We start from the raw sequence: 19,012 nt of genomic DNA, 5'->3' as shown, positions 1-19,012 counted from the left end.
CTTATGCTGTACAGCTTATTAGCGCTTATGCAATTTTTTTCGAAATCTCAAAGGGCCTTCTATCACAGCAATACAGGATTACTACTCATGATTTTCCAGATTATAAACACTCATAACTCAATCTTAAATGACACTCGGATACATAAAAGTGCTACCAATGCAAAGAGAAAGTTTCAAAGGGTTGTAAAATGCCACGTAATTACATAATTTGCTGCTAGAGGTGATATGAGAGAAAATGGCTGTCACGGAAGATAGGAGAGCGTTTTCTGGACTCGATTTTTACGTTAACCAGGCTCTTAATTGTATGCAAAGTAATTTTGCAAAAAGGTGGTAAAGTTCCACCTAGTTGGGGCATAATTCATAAATATACTTTGATTTATAGAAAGAGGTTGCATCTTTATGCCAAAGTTATCCAGTCATTTACCAGAAAGAGTTGAAATGGACAAAGTGTCCATCAACCTTTACACGAGATTCATAGATGTTCACAGCATCAAAGAGTTGGGCATTTCGTACAACTGTAACAAACATTCAACGCACAAGTTACGGTTTTACACCTATCGACTGCAATTGTTTCAGGCTCGAAAACCGGTCGATAAAGTAAAGCAATTATCTTTTCTGTACGAGTATGCAAACTATAATGAAAACCGATGGTTTCATGAAATTATTATTGTTACTAATAATGCAATGTAATATTAGTAAAACCATCTTCCATCTTTCGGAAAGAGTGAATAAACGTAATGCTAGAATCTAGTGTGTTACTGCAGAGAATCATACGTGCGACTCTCCATGGAGAATATGTTTCCCGTTTAAGCCATGACAAAGTATAGCTCTTTCTTCATCGAAGAGGAACAAGCGCAGGGATTTAGAACTAGACTTGTTACAGGCGTAACTTATGTTGCAGCAGAAATATCCCAAATTCCATTTTCCATCAGGTATCTTTCTACCTCGTTTTTATAAAAAGTGAGCTCAATAGATGGCTTCAAACAGATCAACTGGCAGTGCTGGTTGTATCGATAGTTTTGTTTTCCCTTGGCCTCACATTTCTCAGATATTACGTCCTGTGACTTCTTTCCTGAGTGTCCATTAAAAGTAGGGTATAAAAGTCACACGTATAAACCACCATGCATAATCTGGGATTACGAATCACAGAAACTATTGCGTAATGATATACTACAACGTACACAGAATGAACTTGACTGCACTCTTAATGCGTGTTGAATAACAAAGAGGCATACCAATAAACATCTCTAAAGTGGAAAAGCCCTCCATGCTGATCTAATGGTTAGCGCACGCGCCATTGGTGCACACGGTCCCTGAATCGATTTCCAGTGGGAGAGATTTGAAATCTCAATGCATCATTAGTGGTTCGGGTTCCATCTTAAACTGCATGTTCGCATCTCATATTGTCTCAGTGGTGAAAAGGAACGACAAATTTCAACAAACAACAAAAATCTGCAAAGGAAAATAATTTTGATGTGAAATATAATTTTTCTGATTTTTTTCTTTTCCGCTTATACTACTTTCATTTATCATTATGAATGTCATTATGAGTATTTCTAACCGAAAAGATAACTTGCAATAACTCCTATATTAATTAAAGAGCCCAAGTGAGTACCTAAAGAAGCTTTTCACTCAGTTCTTGTATTCAGTGTTTAGTAACCTAAAACAAATTCTCAATCTACTTCTTCACTCTAAATCTGTATATTTAAGTTTTCTATGTACTTTTCTGAACTACATGGAAAGCAACACTTTACTTCTGCTTTACTGACTTCACTCATGGCCTTGTCAAGATACCACAAGTAAATGGAGTTGAGTTGAGTTGATTTTGAGTTTAACGTCCCGTTCAGCAGCGAGGCTATATGAGACGTGGACCTACTGATTAACGTGGAATCCGAACCACATGAACTTCGCAGGAAATCGAACCCGGGTCTCCCACGCCAAAGGCGCGTACGCTAACCGCTTAGCCACGAAGGAGCTCACAAGTAAATGGATTAGAACCTATCTTCGACGAAAGAAAAAACACTAAAACAAGACATATGAGTTGCGTACTCTGTGAGAACTGTGCTAGAGAAAGAAACAGGTAAAAAATTGCGTGGTGTAATGACTGAATTACAGATGCCAGATGATGTAGTATTTCAAGGCTAGCCAAGCTAAGTTCTAAGTGATCTGGCAGAATACGCATGATTTGTAACCTGAAAAATTGTCGAATTGAATAAAAGTGCTCTTCATCCAATTCATCCTAGGTAATCACAGAAAGTACATAGTGTACTTGCTATACTTTATAGCCAGCGATAGTATGATCATGTAATACAAGGCTGCCCTCCAGCACTAAACACAATATGATAATGTATCCCAATTTGCGCAAAAGTAGGCTTTGTGCTGAATAAACAGAGTGCATGTGGAGTCCCCCATTTCCTCTCACTTTCTTCATGCCACCATTTTGTTCATTATCATAACTGTCTCTCTTAGCATCGGAGTATAATCATCGGACGTTAAAAAATGTCTTCAAAAGATCTATCTAAACTACTAACTGCCTCAATCTTGTGACTTTGCCAAAGACATTAATCTGCCACCACTATAACGAAGGAAGAGCCATTTCTTCTGATTTGGGCTCAACTCCTGACGAAGTATTTCCAATTGCCTGAAAAGAAAAACAACCCGTTGGAGATGACAGATGATGAAGGTTTCAGATGTATGGACGGTCATCAACCTTTTCTATTAACGTCCAAGAGCAGGTACAGGGCTCTACATAAGTGCATAGATATGCATAGTTACAGGTATCCTACTTCTTGGCATTCGACGAGTCTTGTCTACAGGCCAAAATCTTTGAAAATATTTTTTTGCTGCTGGCACTACCACTCAGGGTGGATTGATTTAAATCAGTCTGATTTAAATCATGATTTTAATCAAGATTTAAATCACTTGATTTTTTTAATAAAAATCGTTGATTTAAATCAAATTCCGAAATAAATTAATTTAAAGTGAGGATACGTAAAATCTCGTTTCTGTTCTGTTATTTCGATTATGGAAGATAATAATGATAATACAATGAGACTCAAATGTGTGTACAGCACAGTATGAAAACGATTATCATGCAGAGGATGATTAGGGAAAATCTCGTTTTGTACGGGTAACGGGAGAATCCTGCTTTCTTCTCTTCATAACATAGGGTTTTTAAATCGTTAACTATTCCAAGGGAGAAATCACCATCGACATTTAAGACAAAAATTCTTTTATGTCCACGTCTATTTGTTTGTTTCCAGATAATAGGGGTGTATTTAGAGGGGCCCGATCCCCTTTCCGAAAAAAAACTTTAGGCGAAATTTATGTACTAAATACATAGAAGTTCCTCGGGATCGTAATACGGCAATTTTGGATGCATTAAAATATCGAATAACACTTTTGATAAAGTGGATTCTTTCAAATATCTAGGATCAATATTAACAGACTAAAACGATATTTACGAAGAAATTAAAAGTTGAATAAAAGCAGGGAATTCGTGTTATTATTCAGTTCAAAATCTCTTGTCACGAATTCTGTCCAGGAATTTGAAGATTAAAATATATATGCCTGTTGTTCTCAGGATGTCTAGCAAGCAAGCATAATCAAGTTCCCTGACTTTCTCTGACAAAATTATAATTTTCCCTGACTCTGTCATTCTTTTTTTCGTAGTAACTCATGAAAAGTAACTTATATTTAAATCATGAAAATGAAATCTTTCAGTTTTACATCCCATGTTTATGCCGGTTAGACTAAAGGAGACAGTGATGAGTGATGAATGAAATGAAGAAAGTGGGAGGAAACGGGAGAACCCCGAGAAAATCCACGACCATGCTGTTTGTCCTCCACAAAGTCCACACGGCGCGAGCTGGGATCGAACCAGGGAGCCCAAGCACCTTAGGTAAACGCTCTGCCAGTGAGCCACCGCGCCCCCAACTTATATTTAAAGTGAACTGTTAGTTTTCACCATTGTTTATATTCTTATACAATATTCTACAAAAGTACAAACGAACCAATTCATTTACCTGTAATTTATGACTATTTTAGTGGCATTCCTTCACCCCTCACAGCCTGGAAAAGATTTTTCCCTGACACAATGAAATTCCCTGACATTTTCCCTGACCCTGTAAATTCCCTGACTTTCCCTGACTGGTAGACACCCTGCTTCTGTATGGTTGCGAAACATGGTCGCTTACTCTGAGGGAAGAACATAGACTGAAAGTATTTGAAAACAAGATCCTGAGACGAATATTCAGACCCAAGAGGAGCGGGAATGGGGGAAACTTCATAACGAGGAACTACATAATTTATACGGTTTACCAAACATTGCTAGGGTCATCAAGTCTACGAGACTCAGGTGGGCAGGTCATGTAGCCAGGATGGAAGAAAATAGGAATACTTTCAAATTCTTAACTGGAAGACCAATCGGAAAACGACCGTTACGAAGATCTAGGCGCAGATAGGATGACAATATTAAGATGAATCTCGCAGAAATAGGAATACAAAATAGAAACTGGATCCAGTTGGCTAAGGATAGAAGTCAGTGGAGAGTTTCCGTGAAGGCGGCATTGAACCTCTGGGTTCCATAGGCCATAGAGTTAATTAGTTAATTTTAGGCGAAATTTATGTGCTTTACATGTATTTCGTGCCGCTGGCTAGTTTCGATTTTTTTTAAAATATATTCCTGCCAAATATCAGGAACTTTCGTGAAAAGAAAAGTGTCATGTTGATAAACGTTGCTGTACGTTTTTTCCTTAATGTTTAAGAAATATTGTTTCGGATTGAAATAGGTTAACGATTGAGGATTAATTCGAAATTAAACCAAAATACTTTCACTAAAATGGCATAATTGTCATTTAATATTAATTCCTAATGTTTTTTCTCCAGTTCGCGACTTCTATTATACGAGGAGAAAGATTTGATTTAAATCAAAAAAATCGATTTAAATAAAAAAAATCAACTAAAATGATTTTTATTAAAAAAATCATGATTTTTTTCCACCCTGCTACCACTCCTTTACCTTACATGGCGCAAACTGCTCTATGCTACTTTACTGCTTATTGCATGATAGGAGGCTCATATATCACCGTACCCAAAGTACTACGAGCTATGACACTCCTGGCGTTTAAACTTTTCTGCTAATTGAAAATTTCTATCATATAGTGCAAGAGAAAAATGGAAATTTAGTTTTCGAAAAGTAAATGTTCGAATATGATAACAATACATCAACTACGAGCAGTTTAAGTACACCATAACAAATTTTAGAAGTTGGGTTTACACGTTTTATCACATATTGCCATTTCTAGTATCTTTATTAGTAGATTTTACCCGCTTTAGACCTAAAGATGATAAATATGTATTTAATAACAACTAATTTTAAAGGGAAAAATGTGCTCTTGGCATCGAAGAAAAATATGTCACTATGTACGAGAGGAAATATTACAGATAAAAAGAATATAACTGGTTTCAGGAAAATTTTTTAAATTTATTTGTTTTACACATAATATTATTATAAGTTTCACGAATAAAATACCATGGCCCTCACTGTACAGCATTAAAAAAGTAATCGTCAATCACAATTATTTGGAAGAAAACAATTGACTTCACTCATAGATATTACAGACACGTTAATACGCTTTCTGTATTCTTACTTAATATAAAAATTAGATAAGAACAGAGATGGAATGACAAAGATATAAACAAGTTAAAAATAGTATTTTTTCTTATAAATTTTTTAAGAAGTAGATTAATAGACACTGCCAAACGGATAAATTTATGTATATAAATTAGTGTATGTATGTATTATTATCATATAACGTTATCATATAATGATCTGACTACTTCTGTACGACTCAGTATTTTTTGTCATAACTATAATATTTTTCGCTTTAAAAAAGAAGAATATATTTGATAGGATGTCCTCGAAGTTAAAGTACGCTTCTGACTGGATGGCTCATTTACAATGCGTAACAATAAAACTTTACAGAAACATACTAAAAAGTTGTTGATTTTAGTTTAGCGTCCCGTTCAGCAGCGATGCTATATGAGACGTGGACCTACTGATTAACGTGGAATCCGAACCACATGAGCTCCCGCCGGGAATCGAACCCGGGTCTCCCACGCCAAAGGCAAACATACTAAAAAGTATTCGTTTATGACACTGAAAACATTCGTCAGTAAAACAATGAGCCAATTCCATTAGCAACCTCCCAACTATAATAGGTATGCTTACATAAAGAGATTTCGTTCGCAGCCCACTGAGAAGAACGAAAGCATGAGTGAGCGAAAGAGAGAGGGTACTAGATAAAATGAATACACAGAAGGCTTTGGATGGGTACTATTTGAAGTTGCTTGCCGAAATATTTTGTAATGTATTTCTTTTATTTTTAATAAAATACTGTTTGGTCTTGGAATCACACAAACGTGGAAAATATTGCCGCATTTTAAATGCTATGGTCCATTGCCTCTCTTTTTAATATAAAGCATAAAATGATTAACTTTAAATAATCTTTGCATTTATTAACATAAAATTTACGACTCATAGAGCTACAAACACCTACTGTCACATTTGTTGTTCTACAAAATATTGCGGTTCGACAAGAGCTTCAATTATTTACGTTACTTCTAAATCTATCACTTTAGTTGGAAATGTGTCGCTCGCATAAATAAATTCATTTGGCATTAGTCTTCCTTTGTGAAGTAACATATTGTGCTCATTCAATAGTAACATCATATTAACGACATTAACGTCAAGTGTGAACAAAAAAAAAGTAAAATACTAAGAGAGGTAATGGAAGAAAACAATTAATGAAATATATGTAGAAAATCTTCAACAAAGCGAAGACACGTTTCAGACGCTATGAACACAATGAATACATACGGGAATACGATGATACATTGAAACAAAACTCACAGTTTACAGAGTAGACTGAAAAAATATAAGAGGAGGTTAGCAAGAAGAAAGAATAATAATTATTCATACTAGAACGAAAATGTTTCATAAGAAACTAACAGTGACGAAAAAAAAAAACCTGACAGAACAATCACTAAAAGAAGAAACAGGAAACTACTAGAAAGAACTATTGGAAATAGAAGACACAACACTAAAAGATGCAAAATGGATAAGAAAGGCTAGCAAACCGAAAAAAAGAAAACCAATAGAAAGAAATGGTAAAAGAAGAAACAATTAAGCAGTATAGATATGACTATTAGCAACCATACGACTCAGTACCGCACACCTAGACCCTACGCTGTTTAAAAGTGTACGGGATACACGAGAAATGGATACATTCTATACAAAACAACGTAAGCAAATGGAATACAACAATATGCCTGAACGATATAATCAGCGAGAGAAGATATATAATTCAGAAAATGAATAACTAAAGAGATAGCCTAAGCCCGCTGCTTTTCTGTTTAGGACTCGAGCCACTGTATGAACTACTAAACAACACCAGACATGGATTCAATATGAAAGTAAAGAAACAAACAGAATTAAAAAATAACGTAACTAAATGAATGATGACAGACTGTATGCCAGCACGTAAAACCAGCTGAGGAATCTATATGATCACTGATATATTATCAACAGACATAAAAATGAAGTCTGAAGTAGATAGGTCTAAAACAACACAGACTAGCCAAGGGAAATAAATATAAATTAATTAATTACAGAAGAAATAATGGAAACCATGAAGCCGACAGAAGTATAATAATACGTAAGTACTGAATTTGAACAGGATAGGATTTGAACAAGAAACCAGAACATTAACCGAGGAAGATTATTACATCCATAAGTGACTACAGAGTCACATTATCAAGAAACGGAGAGTGATGACTAATCAACATCCGAAATTAACATTTCAGTCAGATCCAAATATTAAGAAACTATAACTACGAAAAACAAGAAATTTAAAACTTCACAGACCAACAACGTGTTTTCGAAGTGTGAATGACGTAGGGAGCAGAAGCTCTTAAATATCTCAACAAAACAATTACGGTGGCATATGTGTAACTATTTCAAAATATAGAATCTTAAATAAGCTACCTATCAAACATATATCAATATGATAAATCCCTTGTTAAATTAAATGATAGCTGTGTCAATTTGACTTTTAATTTCCACGAAGGTATTAGTTATGCGTAATACGTTTCGTATAAGATAGCAGAAGTAAGTACAGGGTGTCCGAGAAGTCCTTCTCTGATTACAGAAATTGATAACTCAGGCTAGAAATAAGATAGAAATATGAAACTGGTGTTGAATTGTTTACAAACTATAAAAGTTTTGGTCACATCAGTACACTTCCACATGAGCACCCTTGGTAGCACGTAGCACATCTAGGCGATATTCAATTTCCATCCACACATTAGCCAACATCACTGGAGGGATCGATGCAACGACTGTGGTTATTCGTTGCTGCAGGGTTTCAAGATCTGGTACACGTGTACCAACACAGACAAAAACTTTTATAGTTTGTAAACAATTCAACACCAGTTTCATATTTCTATCTTATTTCTAGCCTGAGTTATCAATTTCTATAATCAGGGAAGGACTTCTCGGACACCCTGTATCACCATCGAGAAATTGTGATACCACCCCATTTCTAAGTATGTCGATTTGCCATTTATTTAGTTTGATAATCAATTCAATGACGATTTTTAAATAAAAAATTTGAGGAACTTACCGTATACGTCAATACATCGATACAAAAGGAATCGGGATCATGTTCTGTTGCCGGCAATTGCGTTAAGAGTTTCGTTATTTCCGTTTTTCCATAATGCAATCGTTCGCGCACAAGTAGATAGAAATATTTTATTATATTCAAGTTCCTGTTATTTTCGAGGTACTGCGCTGTCCTGCAAAGAATTGCAATTTTTTAGTCAGATAATAAACATCCATGGGTTCATGATATTTCCTAATTCATTTTGCAATATATATATATATACTGTATATGATATGATATTCCTATTTTCTTCCCAATATGTCTCTATCGTTCTTAAATCTGGATACCCAGAAAATAAATGCGTAAAACATAAATTGCTTTAAAATTTTATATAAAGTTTTATATATAGATCATACATTTTTTGGCAAATACAAACATTACACATCAGCATATTCAACCTTCTACTTATCAAGATGTCTAAAAAGTTGAGCCTTTGGAGGTCAAAATTAAGAGATTTATTGTGAATTCATGAAACCACATACACACGTGGTTTTTGCAGGTCTCTTTACAAATTACCTTAACACTATTCAGAGTTCTGCAGAGACCGAAACAAACGATAGTATGACAGTGCCAGATTCGAGCTATACGGTGAATGAATTACCAAGGCAAGAAATAAGTCTTGTAATATATCCAAAACCCAAACAGCAGGCCGTATACACGCCGTGATAGATCATAAGTACAAGGTCAAACTGGCCCAAGTGGTAGTATGGCAAGCGGAACATTTAACACAGAAGCTGCTATCCCGTCAGTATCTTCACCTAGTTTTCAGTGTCAGTAACGATGAGTTCTCAATAACGGCTGGTACGTGAGTAGATATTGTGTGAATTCGAACTCGGGTATAACGCTGCAGCAGCAACTCAAAACATTTATCATGAGAAAGGAGAAGGCGAAGTGAACCACGGCACAGCAACTCATTAGTTTCACAAATTTCGTGCAAGTTGCAGGTCTGGCCGCCCCGGGATAACAGATTTTGAAGTCATACGACACGCCATTGAGGAAAATCCATCCACCAGCACACGACGATTCCAAACCAACTTGGCATGTTCCAGTGTGTCACCTTCATGAGCTCGAGGAAACCATCACGAGCTGCAGTATTGTGCTACACGAGCTGACCCAGTTCAGTCTCAGAGGAGAGAGGAAGCATGCCGACAGCTGCTGCAAAATCCGCGCCATGTGTGTTTCTTGAAATGGATCGTCACATGCGACGAAAAGTGGCTATTTTTCTGAAATCCGATGTGCAAAAGCAGCGGTTGAGCAAGGGCCAACTTAAAGAACCGGTCGTCAAACAGGGCCGTTTCAAGAATAAAGTCATGTTCTGTATCTGTATGTGGTGGAACTATGAGGGGATAATTCACTTGAAGTTCGTCTTAAATGGTCGTACATCAATGTTGACCTTTATTTTGAACAGTTAGATCGGATGTATCCTGCGCTTCACAAAAAATATCCTGCATTGGTGAACTGAAAGTGCGCCCTGCTGTAACAGAATAATACAAAATCACACTCGGCTCGAAAAACGTAACAAAAATGCAGGAACTTGAAGACATCAAACTAATGCCGCTCTCGACATGTACTCCTGACCTTGCCTCTTCGGATTACTACCCGTTTCAGTCTATGGCGCATTTTCTGAAGTCTTAGTGCTTCACCAACTAGAGGAGGTGGAAGCAGCAGTGAATGACTTCTTTGCCTCCAAGAACAAGACGTAGTACCAAAGTGGTATCGAGGAACTGGAAGAAAGGTGTCTGCAGAGAGTCCAACACAAGGTGGTATACTTTGAATGTTAAACTGGTTTCATTGTACTGTAATAAACTACAGGTATGTTGTGCACCAAGATATTGCAAGATTTATGACTCACTCTTATAAACATCCCAGCAAAGTTCTCTCAATTTCTGTCGTGTAATTAAAGATGTATATGGTCCGTCGTTGTCAGCATGTTACATGACACCCTTTCTATTGATCACTTCCGGCCGTTTCTTTTAAATTATATTCATGCTAATTGTTGACAGTACAAGCTCGAGTCTATCGTTCTGCCGGCGGCAAGAGCTCGTGATGCACAATGCACTTCAATCCCACCAAACGCATATGCACCGCGTAACTTTCTCAGCGTCAGTGTAGGCTTTGGGAAAGTGAGTGAAGCTTCTTCTCGCTTCGACCACGATATATTTTCCTACAACATTGTCGTAGATTATTCATTTTTCATCACTCGTAATTAACAGTTTAAGAAACGAATCGAGTTCCTTCCGTTTCAGTAGAGATTCACAGATACAAATTCGATTGAGAAAGTTTTTGAGTCAAATCATGTGGCAACCAAACATCGAGCTTCTTTTTACAGCCAGCTTTGTCCAAATGGTTTAACACTATTTGGTGATGGATGCTTAGGTCATTAACGGTGTCATGACTGCTTACTTGCCGGTCTTGTCCGACTTTTGCCGGAATATCATTCACTTTTCCTGTGACTGGTCGCCCACTGTGAGAGGCATCTTGGTCATCGAAATTTCCAGAACGAAAACGACTGAACCACCTTTCGCCAATTGGTTTTGATAATGTATCTTGTCCATAACCAACACAATTTTTTTTTTCATGGGCTTGTGCAGCATTTGCGCTTTTATCGATATAAAACTAAACTATAGCGCAGTTTTCACTTATTTTCACGGCACAAAACGTTACATCTGATTACAAGAATCCCAACATTTTTTGCACATCTACTAGCTTCAATTATCAGCTGTCAAATGACGTTAGGCCTGATCCACTGCGATTCATATACCCTCTAAATTTTGTACACTAAAGCAATCTCGTGTGCAAAAGGCTCAATTTTCTTTAGACGACCTGATATTATCATCAACGAAGAATATATAAACAATATTCTATTATTTACTAGTATAATTTCAATGATTTACTTACTTCGTATTTTTCCCCAGTTCGTTCTCTTGAGGATCTTCATATACAAAACTGAACATAGCATTATCATCGTACAAGTTCCCAATATTTTTTCTGTTGTCTTCATCGTACGCTATATAGAAAGCTTCAAGAAAGTCTCTTACAATTTTCTTACAGTTAGGGTCGCACAGAAAACCACGTGTTGATCGCACACCACATATCAGTGTCTCTGATTTCTCTCCTACATCTTGTTTCAATTGATTGGTTGGTTTCGAGGTAGGTAATTGTTTTGAGTCTTCTGTTTTCGATCCTGCTGCTGGCTTACTGCTCGCAATTACTCGAACGATGCCATCCTGTTAAAACAGTGGGAAAATGTATTAGCCTCCATACATCGAACATTAATTGCATTACATTACATAACTACTAAAGTATAACCTTGAAATGGTAACAATATAAACTAACTTACGATACATTATGTAATCTCCTTGAAGAGCAATCTTATCAATAAACTCACAAGAATATACACACTAGACTGCATGAAAATGTAAGAAAAAAGTTGAAATAACATCAATGATACCTTCACTGTCGTCACCAACCACATAAGCGCGAATAATTAAGCTGTGTATTTCTAAATAACAGGAGAAAATTTTTTAGCTAGTATGTAAATATGAACTATGTTCAACACGGAATTTCAGATGGAGTATTGATATTCTTTGCAAAATATTTAAACGCCCTTTCCCTCCACTTGGAATACGTATTTCGGTCAAAGCATAATGACAAAAACTCAAGTAGACTCAAGTGCTATATTCAAAAATCCATTTTAAACAGGTTAAACGTTTCTTCACTTCTGCCATTTTGCAAATGTAAATTGAGAAATTAAGATAGTAAGCGAATTACCTCCACCTCTCCCTTTACAAGAAGAATTTCCAAAGACACTGATACACATGTCAACTTATTTGATTTGATTTGTGAATTTAGCGTTCCGTTCAGCAGCGAGGCTATATGAGATGTGACCTACACTTTAACGTGGAATCGAACCACATGAGCTTCCGCCGGGAATCGAATCCGGTTCTTCCGCGCCAAAGGCGCGTACGCTAACCGCTTAGCCACGAGGAAGCTCACATGTCAATTTGCCTACTTGAAGGATGATAATAAACTGGCTCAAGCCAAGAGCTATGTTCCGAAATTCATTTCAACCAGTTCAGCCATTTTTCCGTGATAATGACTCAACGTTGAAAATTTTATGGAAGTTGTCTCTTTCTTCCCTTAGAAGCAGAGTTCTTCGAAAAAGCTGAAACATGTGATCACCTACCTAATAAGGAATCTGTACATCAAGAACATCTCTAAAACATATGTGGCTCATGAGACACTATTTTTGGCGTACATTTTGAAGTCTTGCCTATCTCCTTTTACGATATGCATTTTAATGAAAAAGAAATGAGATTTTGACAGGCATTATACAGGCGCCTGTTTCGGAGAAAACACATGTAAAGAAAATATTACAGGCACACTGTCTTCAGGCGATATGCATGTCGAAAAAGTATTAAACTTCTGTTGGAAATTTTGCACGGAAACACGCGTTGTATAGAGCCTGTACATTAAAATGAGAACATGTAATGTACACGTAGTCACCCACATGCAAGTAAATGGAGGGAATATGTGCATGTAAAGTACCTTGAGTGGATTGTTGATAACATTCGCAATACAGTAAGAATGAAAAGTACACGGCAGGTGCCTGTTTATCAACATGTAATTTACATGTGTGACATTCGCATTACATGCAAGTATCATGTATTAGCGTATAGCATGGAAAACGCATGATGTAGAATATGCTATTTTACATTTATCATTTTCGTGTACATGCGAAGTGCAATGTAAAGGCAATGTACAGGTGAACGGGAACATGCAATAATCATGATTTCCAATAAATGTATTAAACAGATACGTGTGGTAAACAAGGTGGATTGGAGCTAAACATTCACGTTATAGGCATAGAAGGCATGCAATATTCAGGCACAAGTCTCCAGTTCGACATTCGCTATGCAAGGTCCTGACACATGTATAATGCATGGGATTACAACTGAATACATTGCCTGTATTATCTTCGTGTACATGCGAAGTGTGAACCCACCTATATGCAATGTGCAGGTAAACGGAAAATGCAATCACCATGATTGCCAATAATAGGTTAAACTGGTGCATGCCATGAACAAGGTTGTTTGGAGTGAATGTTACAGGTGTAGGAAACATGTAATATTCAGGCACCAAGTCTCCAGTTCGTCATGCACATATGCAAGTCCTGACACATGTATAGTACTTAATGCGATGTACTTTACATGTATATTCCGCTAACATGCTCACTAATTCCCTAACACCTGTATTTCACATGTGTTTAACATGTCAATTACATTCTTATCAAATGAAAAGAAGCTGTCGTCAGATCTGTTTCTGAATCCCTAAGATAATCTTTAACACGCACTTTTGAATTTCTTTCAACCAGAAGTACATAACCTCCCTAGCAAACAGCATTTTTTCCCGTAGACTCCTGATATTTCATGCCGATACGTATAATAGATGTTAAATTCGGTAATATTTTTGCCAAAATCTTTGAACTCATGAACCATACTATAAGAAAATGTTAATCAACAATCTCAGTCTCTAACCCATTTCTTGATCATCCTCCCGATTTCAAGTCTTCCAAGACCTAAATTATATTTTACCTGGCCGTATCTCTGTAATTAAGCAGATACGATATCCATTCAAACTACCAATCCTCAATAAATAATTAGCTTTTTCCTTAAATGTGGCTCCAACAAAGAAAGCCTTAGAGTTCGCAATAAGATTTGATGATAATGAATGTGCGGATCTACGTAATTATACACAGTGGACTGCAGTGGGGATAATTTACCGGGGGCTCCTGATTGACACTGGTAACAAACTTCTTACTATGTTGTCTAATGTTAAAATCTAAAAAGGTAAGTTATTCTCCTTATCACTCGTCCAACCGTCCATTTTAATTTAGGATAAATCTGATATAGGGGATAGCCGAAAACTTGAAAATGCAACTGCATTCAGGAATAACAATTTGAAGTATTAGGATAATACGAATGAAATTACATTTCAGGTGCGTCATTTCCGAAAGGGAAAAAATAAATAAATAAAACTATAAAATGTTAATCAAAATAGTCACTGCCTGCAACCATATACTTCCGCTTTCCCTCAGTCAACGATTTGGATTCCGTAGCGAAAGAAGTCTGAGATCTGCGATGATAATATTCCTCGACCGTAAAATGCATCACAGGTCTTCCTCGAAAGAAGTGATCAAGATGCTGGACGAGGGGCAATTAGTGAGAAAGGCATCGAGTGAATACGGTGAATGAGGAACGGTTTCAAAGTGCAACTCATGGACGGACTGCAGCGTCTTTTGTGCGATATGTGAGTGTGCGCTGTCATTCAATATGGGGACACTATGTTTGTTTATCATTGCTGGATACTTGCGGACAAGTTTATGGTGCACTTCATCTAGTTCAGCACTGCAATGATTGCAATTATAGTTTCACCTCGTCTGAGAAAGAAAATAAAGGATCATTCCTGCTATACCACCAACACCACCATTTTTGTGTGGAGAGATGGTTTAGGAAACCGTCCAACCATTGTCCCAACCGTTTACGATTCTCGTAGCACATCCGTTTTTCATCTGAAGTGACAATGCAATGCAGGAAACTTTCTAGGTTATCCCTTACACTCAGAGAACTGCACATCTCTAGACGGCGAGTCTTGTTGATGATGTCAACTTGTCTGCCACTCATAATTCTTGAAGTTTTCACTTTTAAAGATTGTAAGGAGCCGCCGAATGACAAAATATGGGCTATGAACCTGTCTGCAATGGTACAATACTTTTTCGAAACCTGCTTCTAGAAGGTTCCTAAAAAGATCACCAGAACATGACGTTGGCCATTCCCCATGAGGCGTATTCTGCGTTCATTCACCATTCCTAGCCCAAATGTCTTTTGCAGTTTACTGTGTAGAAGTCCTAATTTGAATTCGTAAAGAAAAGTCACTCGTAATTGTGTGTTCTCCATAGTGCACTTTTATACGAACCTGTTCAACAAAGCACTGCCTAATGACTGTCTCGGTACTCCAGCCTGTTTGCTGGAGATGTACTAAGGTTATGACGTTAGACAAGTGGCCTTAGTCCATCTACGTATTGTGTTGCTGAGGTGCTGCACTAGACACCAAAGCAGATACTTCATTCGCACAAACGTAATAAACAAGTTTAGATATTAACACAAATATATGCAAGATTATTACATAAATAAAACTACTTCATCTATGTCCATTAAAGAAGTAGTATTCTGTATAATGATTTTTTAAGTAAAACATAGCATTTGAGAGTGTTTTGGAAGGAGACTTACATTTCCGTGATTCTACAACAGATATTTATTAGAAAAAATCTGCACCCCTCGAACAAATTTAAAGTTACGAGGTGTACCCAAAAAGTAAGTTTCCGTAGGGCAACATACACACACACACAAGAAAAATACAGTGATCTTGAAACATTTATTGCTACAGATATAGCACAGCACAAACTAGTTTTCAATATATTTACAACCAGAATTCAGACACTTGTATTACTAGGGGATCAACTTTTGTATTACTATGTGTAAAAGTTAGCCATCTGGGAGTGGAACCAGTGCATGAATGCCGCTTGCAGTTGTTCATCACTATCAAAATGCTTATCGGACAGGTACAGAGGTTGGGCAAAAAAATCTAAAAACACTTCATACAGGACATGTAAGTTTGGCCCTCCACTGTACAACAGGTGTTGCAGTTTCCGATCGTTTTTTTTTTTTTTTTTTTTTTTTTTTTTTTTTTTTTTTTTTTTTTCAATGTGGACCTTCCTCTTCCGTCAGCGGTAACCAGTTCACCTGTGAGTGTCGTGATGTGAAAGTGGTGCGGTAAAATGGGCGACCTGACAGGCTTCCAAAAAGGCATAATCGTTGGTGCCAGTCTGATTGGAGCTTCAGTGGCAACAGTGGCGACATTATGGGGGTATCGAAAGGCACTGTGTCCAATGTCACGAGAGCATACACAATTCATGGACAAACGACGTCTGCAAAACACAACAGTGGTCGAAAGACAATCCTGTCAGATAGGGACCGGAGGGCATTGTAGCAGCTAAAAAGAAGACAACTGCAATGAAAATTACGTCTGAACTCAATTCTGGCCTACAGAACCCGGTTTAATCGAAAACGGTGCGACGGGAACTTCATAAAATGAAAATTCATGGCAGGGCCGCTATCGCCAAAGTCCTGGACACAGCAGTAAATGCGAAGAGGCGTATCCAGTGGTGCAAGGACCACAAGGCGTGGACTCATGAGCAGTGGAAACACGTAATGTGGTCGCATGAATCGACCTTCACCTTGTTCCAACAACTGGTCGTGTTTACGTATGGAGAACACCGTCGCAGGCCTATGATACAGACTGTCTGCTCCCAACTGTAAAGCATGGGGGGTGGTTCTGTTACAGTATGGGCAGTGATTTCGTAGTTTTCTGCAGGTCCCATCATAGCCCTGCATGGAATGATGAATGCTAAGGCGTATGAGGCCATTTTGGGGGACCAGCTTCTACCAATGGTCCAATAATTGTCCCCTGATGGTGATGGCATCTACCAACATGATTTGGCACCCTGTCACGCTGCAAAAACGGTGAAATCGTGGTCTGAGGAGCATGACCAGGAGCTATCACACCTCCCCTGGGTCCCACAATCACCCGATCTGAACATAATTGAGCCATTGTGGTCTGAGTTAGAAAGGCGTGTTCGGTCTCATTCCGCCAGCATCCTTTAAGGAACTGGAGCATGTTTTGGAGGAACAATGGAACAAAATTCCACATGATTCAGGAGCCGTATACGTCCATTCCACGTCGGATCCAAGTTGTTTTAGACGCAAAAGGAGGCCCCACACTATACTAGGCATGATTTTCACACTTTTGCAAACGCTTTAGATTTTTTATTGTCCAACCTCTGTATTTCTTGAGGTGTAAGAAGACACGAATGTTGCTCGGAGCAAGAGCCTGCTATATGGCGGGTGACAACCGATCATCTCAAGTCTTTCCACTGTGACGTGTTTCCCACACACTGTGCAGTCCGGATCCTGCTGCGAGTAATTTTCATGTTTTCTTACACCTCAAGAAATTCCTGCCCGATGAGCATTTTGATAGTGGTGAACAATTGCACACAGCAGTCATACATTGGTTCTACTCCCAGGTGGCTAATTTTTATGACATTATATTATACAAGTTGAAGTGTCTGAATTCTTGTGGTAATTATGTTGGAAAGTAGTTTCTGCTACGCTAAACTGTGACAATAAATGTTTCAAATGTCACTGTCTTCTTTGTGTTTACCGCCCTTTGGAAACTTACTTTCTGGATGCGCCTCGTTACAATCTATTAGGTTGTTAGGATTGAAATGTTCCATTGACGTATGTCACTAAAAAAATCAACAATAACTGGTTAGTCAAGAGGAATATACACACCCCATCGCTCACTTAATGACTGGAGTACACCATAAAAGAAGTCTAGAGTCTGCAATACGAATAAGTGCTCAACAACACGCTGCACCGCCTGGTCATAAGGGAAGATCTCTGCCAAGAAGTGATCAAGATGCAGAAAGAGGTGGCAGACGGAAGAGACGTCAGCAAAGCATGGTGGTTAAAGAAAAGTTTCATATTGCAACTGCTTCAGAGTCTGCACCAACCTTTGAGCAGCATATGGATGTACATTGTAGTGCGCCCACCAAAGGCAAAGCTATACCAGCAACAACGCCTTCTGCGGGTGGAGAGCTGGTTTGGCAAGCGGTCTTGGACATTAATCACGATTCAACTAGTGTCCTGGCCGTTTAGGATTGTCGTGGATCTATTTTACATCAGAAGTAATAATCCGATGAAGAAGACCTCCCCGGCTAATATCTACAATCAAAGAACTGCACATATCTAGATGGCGAGCTTTGTTGCCCCGTACTAACTTGTCACACCCATCAACCAAACTTATCCACTTTACCTATTGAGTAGACCCATTGAACGACAGTGGTATGGTGTATGCTTAACTTCTCTACAATTGAGAAGCAGTTTTCCAAGAATCTGCTTCTGCAGTGTTACTGAGGAACTTCATCAGAACACGTTGTCGGTCGTGACCGCGGTACTCATTTTTGAATGTTCTGTCACTGGCACGTAATGTAACAAACCAATGACGTGTGATGTCTTCATTACCACTCCTAGCTCAAATGCACTCTAAGTGTTTGCTGCTAGATGTGCAGAATGTTCCAGTTTGAACTCATAACGTAAAATCCTTCGGAGTTGTATTCTTCATGGTGTACTTTTACATGACCTTATTCAACTGCTTCCTGAGTGACTGGG

At 37.9% G+C, this 19,012-nt stretch overlaps 1 protein-coding gene across 3 annotated transcripts in view; it reads right to left on the bottom strand.

Annotated features, from left to right (window-relative positions):
• LOC145694962 (nuclear RNA export factor 1-like) overlaps positions 1–19,012 on the bottom strand; it is a 120,116-nt gene that overhangs the window by 32,779 nt on the left and 68,325 nt on the right. For all 3 annotated transcript variants that reach the window (XM_081771775.1, XM_081771774.1, XM_081771773.1), the window contains exons 10-11: positions 11,622–11,950; positions 8,685–8,856 (exon numbers count right to left, since the gene is read on the bottom strand). In XM_081771775.1, coding sequence (XP_081627901.1) covers positions 8,685–8,856; positions 11,622–11,950 — 501 coding nt within the window. The remainder of the gene's footprint in view (positions 1–8,684; positions 8,857–11,621; positions 11,951–19,012) is intronic.

Source organism: Thermobia domestica, chromosome 9, assembly GCF_964235325.1.
Source record: "Thermobia domestica chromosome 9, izTheDome1.hap1.1, whole genome shotgun sequence".
Taxonomy (NCBI): Eukaryota; Metazoa; Arthropoda; class Insecta; order Zygentoma; family Lepismatidae; genus Thermobia; species Thermobia domestica.
The sequence above is the reverse complement of the archived record's forward strand: the minus strand, read 5'-3'. Positions and strand labels throughout refer to the sequence as shown.